Source organism: Phalangium opilio, unplaced genomic scaffold, assembly GCF_054372755.1.
Source record: "Phalangium opilio isolate 3A_F unplaced genomic scaffold, DU_Popi_V2 ptg000537l_1, whole genome shotgun sequence".
Lineage (NCBI taxonomy): Eukaryota > Metazoa > Arthropoda > Arachnida > Opiliones > Phalangiidae > Phalangium > Phalangium opilio.
Window position 1 is genome coordinate 424750 of NW_028324243.1, and position 20698 is coordinate 445447.

The following is a 20698-nucleotide window of genomic DNA, read 5'->3' on the forward strand; positions in this document are numbered from 1 at the left end:
CAAGAAACTCTTCTCGCCTTCCACCGTTTCAACGTAGGAAACATTTTCAATCTATTAAAACAGTGTTTATAGCGATTTTTACGGGATGTTACAAGAGTGCTCTCAGGGTTGAAAAGATTTCATTGCCCTCGGCCAGGTTTGTCGGAGTACGTTTCGTCTGTGGAACACGATCTAACATTTTACTACCAAGATACTACTTCATACACACTCGAGCACCGTCACTCCGTCGAAGTTTTCAGAGCAAGAAAGAGCAATTCTCGGACAGTTTGGGCCGGTGGAAAACGCGACTCTTGGCGAGTTGCACTGTAAATAAATTCGTTTGGGACTACAGATTTTATTCTATGCAAATGAGAAGGTACAAAAGAAATATACAAGAATCAAACAAACTCTCTCTCTCTTTAATAGATTCTATTTTAAACATGCGAAATTCAAATCAAGCAATTTAAGTATGTGCTTTCAAAATCTTAAATTTCACCAATAGTTCAGTTCTACCACCATTTTTCGAGCAAATTGTACATTTGTAAAATTCACTCACTCGCAAATTTCAAAGATAAATTTAGCTACTAACACTTCTCGACGTGGTGAGAACGTCTTACTTGTTATTGTAATCACAGTTATTATAATTTTAACAACGTGCCCTTCAAAACTAAAGTTGGAGCACTTGAAGGGCCTTGCGATGGGACCTTCATTTTTTCGAGACGTGGTACAGGATAAATTTCACCATCATATTTTGGTGGATTCTGTCTTTAAATCTTAAGACGTCGTTGAACATTTTGAGTAGACAGCTCTAAGACATCATTGTACTTTTCACCACATTATATCTTAGTGGCGTATTTTGTTACCGTACGCCCAAAGTTTTCAGTTTACGTTTGATGTAAACTGTGTTTTGGAAGAATGAAGTTGACTTGGAATAGTAGTAAGTGGTTCTTCGCTTTGTGGTTCGATTATTATTCCACTTATGACAGCATAGTTTGCGGATTATCTCGTAGGTTAAAATCGCGATTGATGGAATTTGTATGATAACGAAAATGGTCATCAAGATTCTACATTCTTCTTCGTCGTCTGTATTCCAGTCTTTCAAAATTTCTGACGTGACGCATCCCACCTTCCAGTAAGCTCTGTTTATTGCCTCTTCACCAAGGCAAGCAGAAGCAGCGTACCGGATCCTAAAATCAACAAGAAAAGGTTTAGAAAATTAGAAACGTTTATAATATAAGGCGCGTTAATTGGAAATGGGCGATTTAGAAAAAGCTGTCCAGGTACAGGTTTTTCTATTTCAAAATAGCTGTTTCGAGAACTGCAGCTCAAACCGAGTATGTCACACGATTATGAAACATAATACTGCTAAACTACTGTTTAGGCAACCGCTGTTTGGGAAATAGCTAGCGCAGCACTACATAACTCGAAAACAGAAAATGTAATATCCAGCTGCTTGAGAGAACGTTGGTTAACAGGAATACGATTATTGACAGTATGATAGACCGCCATTTTGGAGTTTGAGTGCAGATAGTTCTACCTTCGCATAAATTCAGTGCCAAAAATGAAAATACATTCTCTAAAATAGCCTTATTAGTAAATTAGTAGACCATAATTAAAAACTTGTGTTTCTTGGAATGAGATAGAACATGACTTACACTCTGTTAATTCCATCCATGACATCTTTATCAACGGAGTGATTTTTGTTCACATAAAATCCAATAAGATCAGACTTAACGATGAAAGGCGACATGTAAAACCGTGGTCGAATACTACTGCTCGGCACTTTTTTACAATACGCATCGATATTTTTGATTTCTTCATACCACGTGATAAACACCATTTCGCCAGACAGCACTCTTGAGAAATAATTGTCCCAAGACATTCCAGACCAATCGAAATATCGGCTTCGTAATCCAGGGTATCCCTTTAGATATATAAGAGAACTTTAAATCTGGTTCTGAGAATTTCATGTTCTGTGTTAGAGTGAGATGGAATTAAAGTGCCCTGAAGTTCAAATTATTTTATGAAAAGACCTGAGTGAATCCAAACTTCTACATATTCTATATGCCCATGGGGTTTTTCTCGCATGAGCTCTAACAAAACATTTTAGCACAAATAAAGGATATTCCAGTAAATGTTTCTCACGCATAGTTCAAACGGACATTTGATTTTCCCTAGTCTATTTATATTTACACGCCAAATCTATTTCCGATTTAGCTCCGTAGCTCACTGTGGTTTCTTTCAAACGATTAAAAGATTAGAAATCTCTGCTCGGGGTGTAAATTTAATGTGGCAAGTTCAAAGCATGAGTTGTATTCATGCAATGCTTTATACCCTCATCTTCTTTGATTTGTTCAATCCACCTATTTTTCGGGCCTCGAAAGTATTGTTCAAGAAGTGGTTGAAGTTCATTAAAGCGTGTGGAACGTTGTCGACTAACTGTGGATAGCAGCCATCAGAATTTTATGACTTCTTATCCTGGGAAGTAATGGACTCTAACCATATCCAGAACAATCTCTGTTAGCCAACTTCTTATTAGGTCCGATCACCGCGCCACCTACGGCATTTCCCTCATTTTGAGTTGGAAGGCTGATTTGCGCGCCAGCAGCGGGCAAGAAACGAAATTTTAAGGTGTGTCCGGTGGTTTGAGGTAACGAATCAGAAACGGTGACAAGAACAGCTGTTTTAATAGACTGCTAGAAATTCCGGTCAAACTAGTGTGGGGTCCTAGGCCCACGGATTGTAATGGATTTTCATAGAGTTCTAGCCAGACGGCTTTTCAACGATTAGCGCTGAAGAAGTTTTGAACAAGCCCCTCAGTTTGAGTGCCACAGCCTCTCGGCGTGGGATTTTTTTCAGTAGATAAGATAGTTTTACAAGTGGGGAGGAAAATTTCGACCCTCTTTTACGATTGCCATAGGCAATTTTGACTTGCAGGGATGGATACTATATAATGCCTTAGTGTCCAATACTTCCCAGGATAAGAAGTCATCAACTTCTGCAGCCATGCAACAAGCAACGTTCGCCTTTGGGAATCTTACCGACATTGCACAACTTTGAAAAAAGCAAAAAGCAAATGTTTCCCATGCAAAATTATAATTTTACAGAGCTATCTGATAAAAATAGAAACTTACGTAAAGTATATGACCAGGTGCATGGTATCTTAGATTTTTGACTTTAAGTATGTCTTCTGGATGATTTATAATTGTCCTTTGTCCAATGAAAACGTCAGCCGTGATGTAAGAAGAGACGACGATATTCAGTACTATTGATGTCAAGACCCATATGTTTAACAAGTGAGCCGGAACGGAGTGTACGATTCGTAAAGGGAAACCTGAAACGAGCCAAGTTGTTTACGCTAGTCTCAAAACTATTACGAAAGCAGAGTGGAAAAAACCATATAACCATATAAATGAGGTTAGAGTTATCTCAGACTGACATGACCTTGCATTATGTAAAGTGTCATGAAAGATCTGGCGAAGAAATGGGCTTGGATTCAAGAGACACCTGCTCGGGCCAAATCTTTCAGGCGTCACTTTGCGAGAATCTATGACGTTTCATTTACGTCACCCCATGAAATGCTCTCAGTAGCCAGTAACAAACTTATCTTATGAACTTATGCTCTCACGAAATTCAACTTATCCATAAATGTATCGCTACATTACTTTGTTGCAATATTGGAGCAAAGTACATCCACACTAAAGATCCGAATTTGCTTGATTTTTCAAAACCCTTTGACAAAGCTGATAGAACGAATATTGTCACAAACAGCAGACCCAAGAACTGTAATGTCAGTAAAATATTTTTAAGGTTAAAATAACATTATAAAATAGTTGATCTTTTGTCTGGACTTTTCATACCCATAACGGTATATTTATAAGGTTGATTAAAAAGCTCCCACGTTGAGTTGATGTTAGTTGAGAAAACATGACTATTTTGGAATAATATAATTCAGCTGGTGCTTTATATTTTTGCAAAACATCGTACGTTATGGAATGAGGGTAAGTTTCTATGTCCCACTTTTCCTTATTCTGAAAATTTAAATTGTGGTATTAAAATGTATCCTCTCTAATATGTACAACCAAATTGAAGTTAATTTTATTTAAAGACAATACTAGCAATTTTGTGAGGTCACAGTGAGGTCATTATAAAGTCAGTAAAGAAGTCGGCGGACCGTAATTTTTTTTAAAAGTGACTCCCCCCCCCCTCCCTTTAATGTAAAACTGTTTGACTGTGTTTATCAATGAAGAATTATTTCGTAGTTGTAAAGCGGTTCCTGACATCCGGTTAATTTCTCTTGCGATTGGTTGGGAGCAGTCCCGTTTCGGAGTTTCCCCAATCCCCACTTCCGAGACCCCTGCTGCGTTTGTTAGAACCCTTGACCATAGATGCTGTAATTGGCTCAATTGTATCACCTGCATAATAAGGCTGACTAACACAGAAAAGGAAAATGCTATAACTCTATTTTCCCGGAAAGAATGAAAGACTCTCGTTGTCTTACCCCCGGGGGTCAGTCAATAATGACTTTCTAGCCACATCGTATATACGATGGGCTATTAGTTTGACCACAAGGAGATAATAAACATCAAGGAGATATCTCTCCAGATTACGAATGAGGGTATTGTGTGTCAGGTTCTCGCTGACGAACGTCTCATCTCGAGTGTTCATGAAAGTTAACATTCCAAGGCGAGGCCGAACGTATTTACTGTAGAAAATATTTTCTCCGATCCAACTACAGTTTGCCACGGAATGCTGGGTCCCCCTGAAAACATTCGCCCCCCTCTCCCTAAAAGGCACGAGACTAAAATTTTTGTACTGGAGGTTTGTTCCGCACGTGATGAGCTACTCGTTCAATAGGTTTCACTTCTAAAATGGTTTTTTTTTTTTATAATATGAGTTTCAAATTTTGCTTTATCTCTAATCTCGTTAGCTAAGGCTTCTAATCTATACATTATGTTTAAAGAAATACCGTCTTTAAAGTAAAAGAATATTAGCACGCCGTCGCCGCTAAAAAATGTAAATAACCATGCTTGAACTTAGTCAGACTAAAATTAGCCCCGCCTGTTTTACTTCACTCTCCACCGCTGTGGAGCGCTGCTTCAAAAGTTCGTACTCGGTCTTGACCGATGGCCAAGATTTTAGAAATATTTCTCTCCATTCACCCGAGCTCCGTTGGAAACATAAAAAATCTCAACGTCACAACTTTCAGAACTAGAGGCTACGGTAAAAATTCTGAGATATGACCTTGATGTTAGATTATTCTCTTTGTGGTTTGACTTGGTGTGTAGAAGAAGAAGAAGAAGAAGAAGAAGAAGAAGAAGAAGAATAACATGATGATGATGATGATGATGATGATGATGATGTCGAAGATGTTTCGTTTGTTATTTCTAAAAACCACTTCTAGGTGGCGTTGGCTCCATAATTTTGTTGTCAACGACTTTTAAATTTATAAAATTTAGTTTCATCTCCACCGCCACCGGGAACCGAACCCAGGACCTATGGCTGCAAGGTATCTATGGAACTAATAGTTTTACCTGAGTAGTAGTAGTGGTGGCCCGCCTACCACTTTACAGACCCTATAAGTTCATCAGCCATATTGCCTTTATTTGGTCGGCATCTATCTTTCTTTTGGCAATTATAATTCTATATCTATTAGTTAGTGGAATGTCTTTTACAAATAAACTGTTTTGTTTAACGTTCGATCGCTACTATTGTTTTGTATTTTCAGCTTGCCATTAATGATTTCGTTCGGCTTTTCAAATTTTCCGTTTGTTTTTGACTGAATTTTAAAATGAAAGCAACCGTATTTCAAAATATTTTACGAAAGCACCGAGAAATAAGCAAAACTCTCTTCAATTATTACGTGCATGTCTAATTTGTGAATCTGAACTTACCGAATACGAATATTTAAACGTCAGGCTAAAATAAGGAAAAAAAATTTGAAGTTTGAAAAATATTAACCAATTTTCAAGAAAATTCGAAAAATTAAAACAAGTGATGGAATTCTCCATTATTAGAGTGGAACCTAAGACCATTAACTCACAACGCAATAAGATCCTCGTATTGAAATTTCCGCCTCTAGGAGTTACGGCTGTTTTCGCGACAACGGTGCCACCAAGCGGCAACGGATAGAAACTTGTAAGGTGTACAGAACTTCCGATTCCGGATATCACTTAAAAAAAGAAATGGGATCGTCTTCTTCTAAATTCGGAGGCCGAGGCCGCAACGGTTTAATGTACAATTACGATGAAATAGCAAAAATAAAATATCGCTAAATTAACTTGATATCTGTAATATGGTATAGTTAAAAAATATGTAAACTTTAACATTTTCATTCTCATCTGCTTCGTCGTGATTCGCCATTTTTAAATAGCAAAGAGGAACCTGTAAATTCGGTAACCCCTAAAAGTTTCCTCAATAAACCGCAAGGGTCGCTAGGATCGCGCGTAACAGAAAACCATGAAAAGTAGAAAGCTCGCGTTGCGAGTCCCGGGGGGGGGGGGTTGTTAATGGTCTTAGGTGGAACCAAGTACTTTATAATTCATAAGTCATCCAATAAAATTAAAAAGTTTTCTAAAATAACTATAGGTAAATATTTACTTCAGATTTTTTCGAGCAGCTATCATGATATCAGCTATAATTCCTTCGTAGTCATCAATTACAGAATTGACCCAAGCCTTTCCTGGTTTACGATCAATTAAGGGATAATACTTGGCACACATGGAAATAATTTGATATCATTATGATTGAATGTCATTTAACTTATTTCATAAATTTAAAATATCTAATATTTTTCCCCCATAATTTTCTGTATTTAATTCAATTGAAAAATTTAGGCTAATTCCAATTCAGCTCAATGATTTGGAAATTGTACAGTACATCTAAGTTTATAACGCGTAATGTAAGCGGCTTCCAGATAGTACAATATTATTGATACGTCTAACAGATGCTGCGACGATACGATAATGTAATACTCGACAAAGCTAGGGCTCCAGACGAAATGTCGTGTATCCGTCAATATCAACTTAAATTGTCAACTACTGATTAATTTACCCTAAATTTTAAGATTTTGTGTACATAGTCTCATGTACCTGTTGACATTTCAAGGTGAAAGTGTACTAGGTACATCAAGAGATTTGACTTCTTTAAATTTAAGTGAGACTATTCGGAAGTTTGCATTTTCCTCCATCAAATTTTTAACCAATTGTTTTTGTTTATTCTCTAACTTTTATCCATTTTATTTTTTTTTTTTTTGATTTCATGTTCAATTAGTAATAGATTCTTAAAAGATTACTTACAGTATTTCCCGTGTATAGCCAAACCGTCTTAGATTGTTCCATCTTCTTAAGCCTTGGTATACGAACGAAGCTTATTTCTCCCGAAAACCTTTTGAGCGCTATATCGCTACAAATATCCTTTTTATACATAAGTTTCCTTCTAAATGTGATTAATTATTAAAATCCAGATTGGTTTTTTCTAGCTTTCTGTTAATTTGTCATACCCGAAGGAGAAAACATAACAGTTAACCAAAGAACATTTAGTTACACGTAGAAAAGACAGTTAATTTATATCGAATTCTTGATTGAGAAAATTATTTTGAAATTAATTTCAACATAAACTAATCATGAATTTCATAATGACGTTATGTAACAGGACCAAACGATAGCTATTTTCATTGGAGAATAATCAAAACACATTCATCCCGATGTAAGGTTACCCCAAGATGGCAGTTATTTAACATTTGCAATGCTTTCTATAACCGTATTTTCAAACTGATCGTGCAGTACTACATTTTTTAGCAGTAACATTTTGAACGTTGTTCGCTATATAATATAGCTTCAAATTTCACATGAAGTTCTGGACGAGAAACTAAACCTTTCATAGCATAAGCTTCTAGTCTTCGTCCAACTAAATAGTCTTTGCTTTTGTTTTATTAATAACTTTATACGATAACGAAACAACGCGTCAAGCAGCGAGGTAAGCAACCATTCATTTTCTAAACCTATCAAGGACAGATCGATAAACATTATGGAAAGAAGTAAGCTATCGTGCAAAAATTGCGTTAAAGCAACACTGTTAATTACAGGACCTTAAGCATTCGTATTTACTCCTAGAAATAAAGAAGCAAGACGTCCACGACCTGTTAAGCCCTCTCCATCGCGTGACACATTGTGTACATTTTTTCTAGAATTCGTATATTAGCCTCACAGAAATCGTAGACTTAAAGAGACTATATGTAGCGAACCGTTAATTTTTTTAAAAAGGTCTCCCACTATCCCCACCCAATCATTAACGTCAGCAGCTGATGTAAAACGCGTCAAAGAGGAATTATTTCGTGCTTGTAAAGAGGATCCTCACATCCGGTGAGCCTCCTTCAGAGGCTGCGCCGTTTCGGCGTCTCCCCAGTCCCCACTTCCGATAGCCCGAGACCCCTGCTGCGTTGCTACAACCGCTGACCGTAGCATTAGCAAAGGCGCAGTGATTGGTCCAATTGTTTCACCATACCGGATATAGAGCTGATTAACACATAAATGGGAAAATTCCTTAACACTAAGTTCCCAGCAACAAGGAAAGACTTGCTTGCGTCTATAACAATTTTTCCAACAATAAAAAATTCAATGGTCAACAGTTCAACTCACAATGCATATTCTGACTACAACATTTAAATACCTCTTTCCGCAAAGGTTTCTGAGCAAATTGTTTTAAAGGTCCCGTTACTTGCGTATCAACCGGATAATAGCGAGGGTGTGAGGTTTTGGTGTACGTGATACCATATAAGCGAGCGATTTTGGTATGATGACTATGGCGGTAGTTCAGTTGACTTCAGGGAAACTTTCAGTAGGTTTTAGAGTCCAATAAGGGTAATCTGGCCTCCTCTTCGGGGAGAAACCTAACGCGTACAGGTCTTTAAGGAAACTTCATTTCCAATTCGTCTATAATCCTCTAGATAGTTATTGAAATATTGGTCACTATATGTATACACGCTCTTACGAATTAAAACAAGTTGGGAGACCAAATTAAACCTCTCCGAGTCGAGACGAGTGCTACCTACCCACTTAAGAGGTTTTTCTTAAATAATTAAATAAATATAATTGATATCAATTATTTTAATCGTCAAAAATGTACCTTAATTCTAGTTTAGTTGTTTTAAGAAACGTTGTTCCTAAAATCATTTGAAACATAGCTATTGTAGACGCTTGAATTCTAGCGTATGCCTTTTTTACAATTCTTGGAAATTTAGGGTATATAAGGAGTTTGATGCATAGTAAATGATATGAAAAGCCACAATTGCCTAAACCATTGGTGGAAGCCCTGACATTTGGGAGACTAGACGTTTCTCGTAACCTAGGAGGATATAGGGGTGAAGGAGTCTTCGACTGCCCGATTTCCCATTGAAACGCGCTTACTGATTATCGGCCGTGGTTTCCCCCCGTTCTCTCTCGCTCTGGGAGATTCATAGCCGCGCAACTAGTTTCGCGCACATCGTCATCGGGCGTCGTCTTTTCTTCTGATTTCATTTTTGGTAAAGGCTCCATTTTTTAGTGCTTTAACGGAACATTTATCATTATTTCATTTTTTTATTAATTGTAAATTATTTGTTCTTTGATAAAACTGCTGTAGAGGGTACGCTTTTTTACTCTATCCCTAAACCAAAAATTTAAGCAAAAAAGTGTTTAAGATGGATTAAAGCCTGTGGGAGAGTAGAGTTAACACCCGATAACATTAAAAAATGTCATTCTTTCCCCTACATATAGGCGGTGTTGCTTCTAAGGCCTAAGCTAGCATGAAAAACCCGCTCTTGTTTGAATTGGGATTTGCGTGGTCACGTGATGCGCGTAACCAAGGTCACTAGGTGCGCGTGAACGAATCTCCCATGGGAGAGGCCGAAATCTGAGCTCTAAGAACGGGCAGTCGAAGACTCCTTCACCCCTATATCCTCCTAGTCGTAACCCTAGCAGATCGCCGCGTGCATCATAACATTAACGATGATAATGGAGTAAAAGCCAGTATTGCTTGCTGCGAACGCGTTTGCTCCGAGTTGCCAACTGCGATTGCGGGGACAGACAAACACAATGACACGTCCAGTGTAATACCTCTCCCTGACGTCATCGTGATTCGGAGAGGTAAAAAATTCATAGTCCAAACCTATAAAGGAGGTTAAGTTTTCAATAAATGTTGGTTAACTCTGAGTCTTAGCGCAGATAAAGTTAAGATAAGTCATTGCATTTTCGAAACTTTTAGCCTTGGATTTGAAGATAATAAGACAACGAAAAATCGATTCCTGTTGCAAGAAAAATCGAATGAGCAAATTTATGACCTTCCCTTATTTTTGCACGTCTTGCTTTGGTACACACGTCACTGACGGTGTAATTACGCTCTGGTTATTCTTTTTATCGGTACTTAGCAAAGCCATATTGCCTACTGCTGTTTTCAAATCAATATACTCGGTTCGGTAAGTGTAAACTTCTTAAACACGCGCGAAAAAGCCTCACACAACAGGACGTTAACTTGCTTCTTCTATACACACAGTTCCATTCCAAGAAACAGAATGTACTTAGTTTTTGATTCCTCTACATGGCTTCACGCTTGAAAAAAAGAAAAAGTTTTTCAATTAACTGAAATGAGGGGCCTTTCATGATAAAATTAACAGAATTCCACTTCAATTTTCTAATGAATTAACAGGCATGTGTATATATTTCCGGTTAATCTAGTTAGTTGAAATTAGATCAGCAATAATGTTCCTTACCTTAATTATTTCCGATCAATACACCTGTGGCTTTCCTTTGTTCAGCTGAAATGATAATGGAGTAAACAAGTTCATAAACTTATAATAGCAAGAAAAATAAAGGCAAGGAAAAAGTACTCCAATTAAAAGTAACAATTGGCTTACCTCTGAATTGCGTGAAATGGAAAAAAACATGGCCAGATGTATTTTTTCCCTAAAACTCCCATGAAAAATAATTGATTGGAACCTGATAATGATGCTTTCCTGCATTACATGCTAAGTACAATTATACAAAAAACAAGTTTGCCTCGCAGTCCCCGTGAAACTGCATTTATAAGCAGTCCATTGTGAAACAAGGACCCTATGTCAAACCTGGTCAAACTATAGGCCTGAAGCGTCCTTTCGGAACAAACTATTCATATTCAAGCTGAAAAAATCATTTCAAAAGTTCATAAGATATGTTCCATAAGTTGTCTCTGGTTACAGAGAGCTTGTCATGAAGTGACGTAGGTGAAACGTCATAGATTCTTGTAAAGCGACGCCTGGTGAGGCGATGTGAAAGGCTTAGTACTACAAACTAAATAGGAATATGGACTGCAAGTGTAGGCAGTGTCATACTTATGGAACGTATCTTATAAACTTATGATAATATGAATAAAACACAGCCCAAGAATTTAGACGCAAATACATATCATACTTTTTAAAACGTTATCCGTGATGATGCTGATTATGTGGGGGGGGGGGAATCAGAGGAGCTGTGAGGAATTCGCATTTAATTTGAGGGCCACTGTGAGTCGCCCGGAACTGTTCCGGGGCCCCCACACTCCTTCTTTTGACACTAATGAAAATAATAATGGCCTATTCCTGTTGTAATAATTGAGTTAATTACTTTCATTATTCACGATTAGGTCTGTATTTAATTTGAGGGCCACTGTGAGTCGCCCGGAACTGTTCCGGGGCCCCCACACTCCTTCTTTTGACACTAATGAAAATAATAATGGCCTGTTGTAATAATTGAGTTAATTACTTTCATTATTCACGATTAGGTCTGTATTTACATCGACATACCCATCACTATCAGCTAATATACCGTTATAAACATTTTCTACTTATTACTGAACTAGCGCGATAATTTCAGAACGGAGGTGCTCAATGTTTTCAGACTCGATCTGGAATACCAATTTCTAGAAACCACTTGGAATCGTTTAGAAACGCTTATCAGTGACTACAAAAAGGAGACTCGGCGGGACCAAATTCTTCGTCAGCCCCCTAAATCCCCCTGGGGGAACAACGTACTCTTTGCGTGTTGCCTTGGGCCCTAGCCCCCCTATGAAAAATAATGATCGGTACCCCTGAGTGGAATACGCACGTAGGGCTCCCATGTTGAAAATAAGTGTTTAGGATTTGAATCAATGTGTATTTTTTACGATTGTTTTTTAAGAAATAGGCCTAATTCACGCGCGAGCAAAAATATTCATGCTTTTTGTTTTGTATTCATTTGTGTTTTATATATTTTTGTAAACTTTGGATTATTATTGTTCCTAGAAAAAACAGTATATTAGTCGGATATTTTGTGTAAGGAAAATAAGTTTAATTGTTTGAAATAGAATCTTTGACCGAAGGATGGGATCGGTTCACTTGAAAAACAACGTAATAAAATTTGATAGCTTGGATAGGACAGTTCAAAGACTCAGGGTATAATATGACATTCACGTGCACTGTTTAAAATTTAACAAAAATAAAAGAGAAAATGAGGGAATAGAATCATAAGGGTAAGGGCCGATGGCCTGGCTATAAATGCATTTAGGTAAATCAAAACTGAACTTTGAACATGGGGGTGGAAATAGAAAATTGAACTTTGAGATCTAGCAAAAAGCTCTTGGCATAAGAGAAAAATAGTTGCAACAGGGCTACCGAAGAAGAAGTCCTTAGCAGGACATAAGAAAATACTTCGTTATGGGCTAGCAAAGAAGCTACAAGTCCTTAGTTGGACATATGAAAATAATAGAAATGGAGCTCAGACCAAGGCAAGGAGCTATAGTCTTCGGACTTAATAATTAAAGAACGGAAATTGGAAATTTGGAAACGGTAGTCTTCGGACATAAATTGAAAGGGTAGTCTTCGGACATAAATTGAAAGGGTAGTCTTCGGACATAAATTGAAAGGGTAGTCTTCGGACATAATAAGAAAAGAATTGAAAAATAAGAATAGAAGTGGAAAAGTTTAGATACCACGGAAAGAATAAGGCAAAAGAAAAGTTAAAGTAAAGGAACAGTTTGAATTAAAAGAAATTGAGTTGATTGGAATTACATAAAGCGTTGAATTCGTCCAAAGCAAAAAACTGAGTGACTTTGTTATTGATTGGAGTGATTCTTATAAGTTACGCGACGAACGGGGACTTATGGTTTCGATTTTTTAGTCGCTTGGAACATTGGAGAAACTGCATGGAGTTTATAGCTTTTCTCGATAAGCGAAAGTAAAGTTTTGTGTTTGTGAGTGCGTATGTGGAGGGGGATGTATTTTAGTAGTACGCTTTCTTGTAACACTCAAGAACTAAATAAAAGAGTTTTAGTATTTCGAAATGTTTTTTCCAAAACAATCGTTATTACAATACATTAATGTTGAAGCTAAGACCATAAACTTATATGGACTAGAATGGAGATACGACGCGTGGTTCTTTAAGAGCAGCGCCTCTCTAGCGCCACGGTGTGACCAATATTGAAACATTTTAGCCTCTAACCATAGTCGAAAAGTTTCGGGACTCTCCCGCTAGAGGTGCTGACAGGCGATTCCACTAGAAGATCAAGGGTTTTAGCTTATCAATTCAGTCCATGTGTTTTATGGTCTTAGGCAGATGGAACGTTGCATCCGAAGTGCTACAACTAAAACCCGTTTACACACGCTTAAACATAGCGAGGGAAGGCAGGCGTATATTAACGGAAATACGAGTTCTATTCAAACCTTATTCCTTATATAGTTAAATGAAATAATGAATACTTACATTTTGAAACATAATAAGGGATAATTTTTAAAATATAGAAAAGGTAACAAATTTTTTTCCTGGGCTTATTTGAAATCTCCGTGAGTATTGATTTAGAGGTGTTAATTCGACTTTAATTCCAGTGTATGATAGATCGGTGAAGAGAAACACCGCTTTTTTTTAACGAGGAAGCCATCCAATCTCGAGAACATACGTAAGTTTAGCAAAATCAAAAATTTTAATGATAAGTTGTAAATTATAACCAGAGAAAGGGTTAAAATGTAATAAAAAACCGGTTTTTAATACAAGATATAAAATTAGAACCATGAGTAAATAATATGAAGCTCCCTAGGGAGCTAACATATTATTAACTCATGTTAGAACCTAATATAGTGTACTAAATATTCCATTCAATTGATTAACGTATGAAAAGGTAAAGAGGCCAACGTAATTTTTAATTAGAAGCAAATTACATTAAATATTATTTAGATAAAGAAAATTTGTATTAATACTAAATATTTATCTTTACTTTCTTTCTAACCCAGAAAATAAATTCCATGAAATGCTTAATGATACAGTAATTAGAATATCCTTGTATCAGCCGGTGAGTATAAGTACAACCATACTGAATACACCGTTACATTAATGGGGATAGGAAAACCATAATAGTCGACAAAGACCAAATAAAAATATCTAAATAGACTAGTCAAGCATTCACTATTTTGTGGATTTTACATTTCGTTAGTCCGGCAGCCCGGTAACGTGCACCGCGTTTCGGCTATCGGCTATGCCTTGGCTAAGTTGGCTTCCTCTCCTGAAGCCAGCTATCACTCGTAGCAGTAGCCATAGCCCACTCGATCACGCGCACCACGACGCAAGCTGCTTGCGATATAATAAATATAAACATAAGAAAATAATATATAGCTCCCTATAAGTATGAAACGTAGTACATTTTCATACTACAGCATCTGCTCCCAAATTTGGCGCGCTTACGCTTTTACGCCCCGTGGGAGAAGTTTCGGTACTACGAGTAAAAGGGGGGCGAAACCATCGCCGCCACCTATGGTGTCCGCGAAAGGCACGATGGGCCGAGGAAATATCGCCGGCCGCGCCCGTAGAGACACAAGATGTTCCCACTGCTCCATACCTCGGTACCAGTGTAGGCGCTAGCCTCGTTTGTCAAAATCTCGCGCCATCTATTAATTTATTATGATAATTTTGACATGTACTTAATCAGTTATAATTATCGTAATAATAATTTCTAGACCTTTAACTATTTAATTACAATAAAAAATTTGAAAATTTTTTAAACAATTATTTCATCTCTTTAACGCCAAAAACTCTTAATAGGTGGCATTAGAAACCTTTTACAAATTTCAATGGAAGAAAATGCTGTTTACATGGCTTAAATGGAGAGTTTCATACTTATAGGAGCTATATATTATTTTCTTATGATATAAATTAATAGAATAGCGCGAGTAGCGCAGCGCCCGTGAACGCCGATCGAGTGGGCTATGCTTTGGCTAGGTAAACGTCTTCGCAACTTTAAAAGCCTAGTCTAAATGCGCTCAGTGCTTATAATCATGGAGATCGGTTTACTATCAGAAACCACACTAAAGGCCTAGCAGCCCGGTTGTATGAAAGCCCTACTTTCTCGAATAGAGTGGGGGAAAGCTATTTATGGAATAAATGGAACGGAGTATTCTAAATAAGGAGACGTGAAGACCAGACTTGTAAATAGGGGGTACCAGGGAGCCTTTGACATCCAAGAAAATTCACAGGACACCCTGAAAAAATATTTTTAGAGGGGGTCGGGTACCAACCGGGTACCCTGACAACTGAAAAAAGAGGAAAAAATAAAATGACGAATATTTCCCCTCAAAACTGTCAGGAATCAGGGTGGGAAATAAGGATTTTTTTAAAACTGGACATTGGGCCAGCGACCCCCCCCCTGGCCAGGAATAAATAAACTAGTCCATGACCATTGACCAGGGCGCCTCGTCTGCTAAACTAAAGAAGTGGGTAATTAAAATAGTTGAGATAATGTCTGGACTCTGACTGACCCCTGTCCGATTTAATTTTTAAACTGGTCCAGATCATTTTTAAACTGGTCATTTGCCCTGTGCCACCGCCTTATTTCCCATGCTGGCCGGAATGCAGCCTTCCCTTCCTCACATTTTGTTTATTTACCCTTGTCCACTAGGGAGTCCGGGGTACCCAAGAAAGTTGGGCTTTGGAAGGGGGTCGGGGCTCCCGATAAAATTTTCACTATTTACAAGTCTGCTGAAGACCAGACTGTCAGCTTGAAGGGAACCAACAACCTAGGACTGGGCCATAATAGTAGCCACATCGTTATCTACTAAATTAGCACATACATAAAAGGGAAAGGAACAATTAAGAAAATGAGATTCGTACTTTTATTCCAAAATTTGGCGGCCATGACTTTTCTTAAGGTAAAAGTTGAGCAATCGTATGCAATCTTAAGCACGTATAAAATATTCAAATAAATAAGTATCCGAGCCAGCAAATAAAGAAGTATCCTATGAAACCACAGATACAAATACAGATGTCTCCTCCGATCCCACAGATACAGATACAGAAGTATCCGGAATAGGTATCCGACCTCCGGCAGTTTAGCTCAAGTAAACAAAGACAAATCGTAGGTTCTATCAGAAGTTTATAATATATGTTCCATAAGTTTGTCATTGGTTACTGAGAGCTTGTCATGAAATGTCGTAGGTGAAACGTCATTGATTCTCCTTAAGAGACGCCTGTTGAGGCGCTGTCAAAGGCTTAGTACAGACTACATAACCAAGATCGACGTGCAAATCCGAGTGTAGTCAATACTCGTGTCGTTCTCGAACTAGCTCTCAGTAAGTCTCTAATACCACGAAATATAGGTATTGTCATACTTATTTAACATATCTTATAAACTTATGATTCTATTAGGTCTCTAAGGTACAGTTTTAGAGCATCTTACTATTGTGAGAGCGACTCCTGATTTTACGTGGTGATTGGCGTAAAATCAGTTACCCATATTTATCTAACTTTTTAACCTACAAATATAATTGAATGTACAGTTGGAAATTATTATGTGATACAATGGTTTGTTTAAAGTTCTCTAAATTTAACTATTTGTTTGATCATAAGAAACAAAGTCAATTTAAGTCATTAGCAAATGCCCCTAACTGAAAGTGTAGCTTGTTTTCATCTTGTAACTTAACTTAATCCTCCACGTAAAGATGACAATGACCGCTTTTATTTGTCTCCACCGTTATATTTAAAGCATGTGACATGATTTTACCAAATAAACAGCAATGTAAACGCCATTCCCCAATTGGTGAAAAAGTTGAAAGTCCTATCCTAACTTCCGGTATAAGCAAACAGCCTAGAAATTATAGGTGGCGCTTTTATCGTACCCGCCAAATTTTAAAAATTTTAATACGAGTACAATGCCGGTAGTATAGGACCTACTTGGGGACTCATACTTATGGGGACCTTACATAATAGACTTATGGTTTGATTTCAATTCGCATGCAGTTCTTTCCATTATTCTATCTGAAACCGAATGGCAATATAGATCGTCTTGGCGACCACGATGGTTCAATTACGGATATCCTTAAATCTATCGAAAAGCATTTAAAGTAAGATTTACTTCAACATTTTGCGAAGGAAATTTTTCCTCTTAATAAGAAGAATCTTAATATTAAAACACAATTTCCGCGGAGTTTTGGCAGAGGTTTTTCAAACTCGCGTTATAAGTTTTCTTACTTACAAATCACATGTAAAATTTATATTTTTGAAATCATTAGAACTAGCTCTATTCCTGAAAGATTTTTGTACCAGGATAACTTAACAATTCGCAACAACAACAAACTGAAATGATCTAAATAAGTCAGCTTTTCAATTACATGTCCTACACCCGTATCTTTGATCTAATTAGGTTCGAAAACATTTAATTATGAAGATTTTTGGTTTCCCACTACAACGTTCGCGAGTAGTACCATAAGCCAACCATTCTCTTAAAGTACCCATCTCTGTGGCTATTTGTAGACGCGTCTCTTCCCCTTTCATTTATGTCAGCGCTTCCAAGAGATCGACTGCCGAAAATGCAAAAGAGATTTTTCTCTTCATCTTAGTAGAAGGTTTACTAGAAGCAGAGTGTTGAAGCAGGCCCAGTGGCGTGATCTGGCGTGAGAAATTGGCCTGAAAGTCATGATGTCAGACTTAGCGTGAGACCTCATGATGTCGTGTAATCTCATGACGGCCACTCGAGATAAGGTTATCTATTTCCGTTGGCGAATCTTATCTTTTTTTTTCGAGGAAAATGTTAAACGCATGGTCTCACTGATAAGGATTGAATTATGAAGTTTGAAACCCATGTTCGGAGAGTTAGGCTTAAGACGATGTCGTATTGACTTTCGGCAACGTGGTTGTCAACGTCATAGTAAACCCACGCCAAGTATTAGGCTTAAGACCATGTGTCATACTGACTTTTCACGATGTGCTTCCGACGTAATAAAAGCGCGGTAGGTTTGAGGATAAGGCATTTTACGAGTCTTCAAGCGCTCATCGAAATGTAAGTATACTTTCTTCTTAAATTTTTAGTGTTATGTTTAAATCTTAGTTTGCGTCTTAATTCTGTTTTATGTGAATATTTAGGGATAACTCCAACGTTTTCGAGATTTCCTCAACTTAATCAGTCAGTGTAACAACGGACTGTAATATGATGGTTCTACGGGGATTATATTAAGTGAGAATGAATACATGTAACTTTATGGGATGAGGGATTAAATAAATGAATTTTTCGAGAAGGATGACGCTCAACCTACCACGAGCTTTTTCGAAGGGTCGGCGGACAAGCGAATTCAACTTGTAACTTATCAGGATAGGAAAACGCTAAATATTCGTCAAGTAATCCCGGGTAAAGGAGCGAATTATGGAATTCACTACCCGACTAAATGGACTCGCTATAGGTTCATACCCATGGGAGAACTTCCTGAACAAGTTGGGAAAACCAAAATATTACCTCTCCGAGTCAAGACGACTACTTACAAACTTATTTACCCAGATATGGAAATGTTTCTTAAGTTAAAATATATGAAATATTAAAGCAGTATACAAAGCATAGCAAATATACTGTAAATCAGACGACATTTTACATCCAATAATGATATACTTGTACACATTAACATCATCCGATGGGGGAGAAACGGGAAATGAAGAGATAAAACTTTGGAGGGATACTACCTTTACGTGTTTGTAAAGGCCCAATTTTCTACTCCTCAACTGTATGCCCTCTATGTTCAAAGCCATATTCACAACAGGGTTGCCATATAAACACTATCCTCTCGTTTCACCTCAACGAATTTCTTAGTTTGTCAACATCACTGTTAACGTTACATAACACCAAAGCTTATTTGTGGCTACACACACTGAAAGTAAATGCGTACCATGAAAAGCATGAAAACACGAAGCTATTATCCGATTACGATCAGACCTTTCACTGCTCTGGGCTGCGTTCAGCAGAGCTCACCAAAAAAGACAGCGGATTTTGGAAATGTTTACCGGTGAGCTCTGTCGTCATAGCTTTTCTCCGGTCATCGGCGTTTTATAAATGGCGCTAGCGCAATAAAGCGTGCAAGGTACCAAGGCTTAACAAAAATTGTATGATAACATATTTATAGAGATAGATAACAACTTTTATAATTAAAATTAGAAACTAACATATCTCTTCAAATTCTCGCGTGATCAACTGGTTTCACGCCAATTAAATAGCTATAGTCCCATAGAGCTATTTGTATTGCTTCATCCATGGTTTTTTCGCCAAGCTGAGAACTACACGTTTTACGTCACGTTATCCAAAAAGCCGACTATTTTCTTTGAAGACCGCGCTAGCTCAGCGCTAAGCACCGTGACGTCAAAATTCTAAAACAAAATCCCGTTATGTAGGACACTGCTAACAGCGCTGGGCTCTGCTGAACGCGGCCCAGATTTCCACCATGATTATATAATCTAAGCCTAATTATTTAATAGCGTATTTAACTTTCGGCTCACTCTGAACCGTTAATGTCTCTGCATTACAGAAACGAAAACCAAACCCAAGCGTTTACTTTTTGGTTCACTAGGCCTATTAACAAATAACAGTTCATTTGACCAACATTGTAGCGTTGGGCTTGTATTCACTTTAGGAAGGATTATGCTATAAACAGATGTAGTATAGCTTAAGTAATATATAAACATCCATTTTAAATAATAATATTAAAAAAATTCTTTGGAATATCAAAATGAAATAGAGCTTTAAAGCTACAAAAGTACTAAATGCATCATAATTACGAAAAATATTTCCACATATTCATTTTATATTATGGAAAACGGGAATATTAAGGTTCTGAAGGATTTCTTTACACATCAAAACAAAAACGAACTTCTAACGCAGCGCACTAGTGTAACAACGGACGGACACATATAGACAAACACATAGACTACTGTTTAACCCTTTCCGTATTAATTTTGAGTTTAGAGACATGATTATCTTAAATATTAAAATAAATATAATTAATATTAAATATTTTCTTCGATAGTTGTTCGCCTTATTGAGAGTTACATCGTTTTGAAAAAGAATAATTAAACATTCTTGAGAGACTTGACTAATATTGGCGTTTGAAATGAAGCATACGCCGGTTGCGTCGCCTTACTCAAATAGGTAGTATATAAGGGTGTCGAATCGCAGCTATGGATAAGAACAGCGCAATTGCGTGAACCTTTGGTGGAAGCCCCACCTTAGGGAGGCCGGACGTTTCTCGTAACCCTGGCCGATCGCCGCGTATGTCTTAACCTTAACGATGATGATGGAGTAGAAGCCAGGTGTACAGACTGGTGTCCATGTGGGATGGACAAAAACAAAGACCAGAAGATGGTGGTGTTAGAAGCCAGGTGTACAGACTGGTGTCCATGTGGGATGGACAAAGAGCAGCAGACGATTGTGATTAGAAGCCAGTGTTTACAGACTG

The 20698-nt window shown here is 37.5% G+C and overlaps 1 protein-coding gene and 2 long non-coding RNA genes across 3 annotated transcripts in view; all 3 read right to left on the reverse strand.

The window, feature by feature from the left end:
- The window catches only part of LOC149588658 (uncharacterized), a 422944-nt gene that overhangs the window by 235495 nt on the left and 166751 nt on the right, over nt 1–20698 (reverse strand). The gene's annotated exons all lie outside the window — the stretch shown is intronic.
- LOC149588666 (uncharacterized) lies at nt 1599–7406 on the reverse strand. Its single transcript, XM_089862062.1, has 7 exons — nt 7278–7406; nt 6580–6689; nt 5874–5898; nt 3840–4010; nt 3645–3762; nt 3114–3313; nt 1599–1903 (listed from the first exon to the last, which is right to left on the reverse strand). Exons 1-7 carry the CDS (start codon nt 7404–7406, stop codon nt 1631–1633), a joined length of 1026 nt encoding a protein of 341 aa, XP_089718188.1. The 3' UTR covers nt 1599–1630.
- Nucleotides 18702–19714, reverse strand: LOC149588667 (uncharacterized). The gene is made up of 3 exons (XR_016379822.1): nt 19413–19714; nt 19186–19339; nt 18702–19120 (listed from the first exon to the last, which is right to left on the reverse strand). It is a non-coding gene; the product is annotated as an uncharacterized LOC149588667 (long non-coding RNA).

Bases quoted from the DNA above. Each gene is read 5' to 3' on its own strand.
- LOC149588666 (XM_089862062.1), bottom strand. From the start codon at position 7,406: ATGTATAAAAAGGATATTTGTAGCGATATAGCGCTCAAAAGGTTTTCG. The intron at 5,899-6,579 runs GTAAATATTTAC...TCCTTATTTTAG, and splicing joins GCTGCTCGAAAAAATCTGAA to CCTGACGTTTAAATATTCGT. The intron at 1,904-3,113 runs GTAAGTTTCTAT...ATATATCTAAAG, and splicing joins CACCTGGTCATATACTTTAC to GGATACCCTGGATTACGAAG.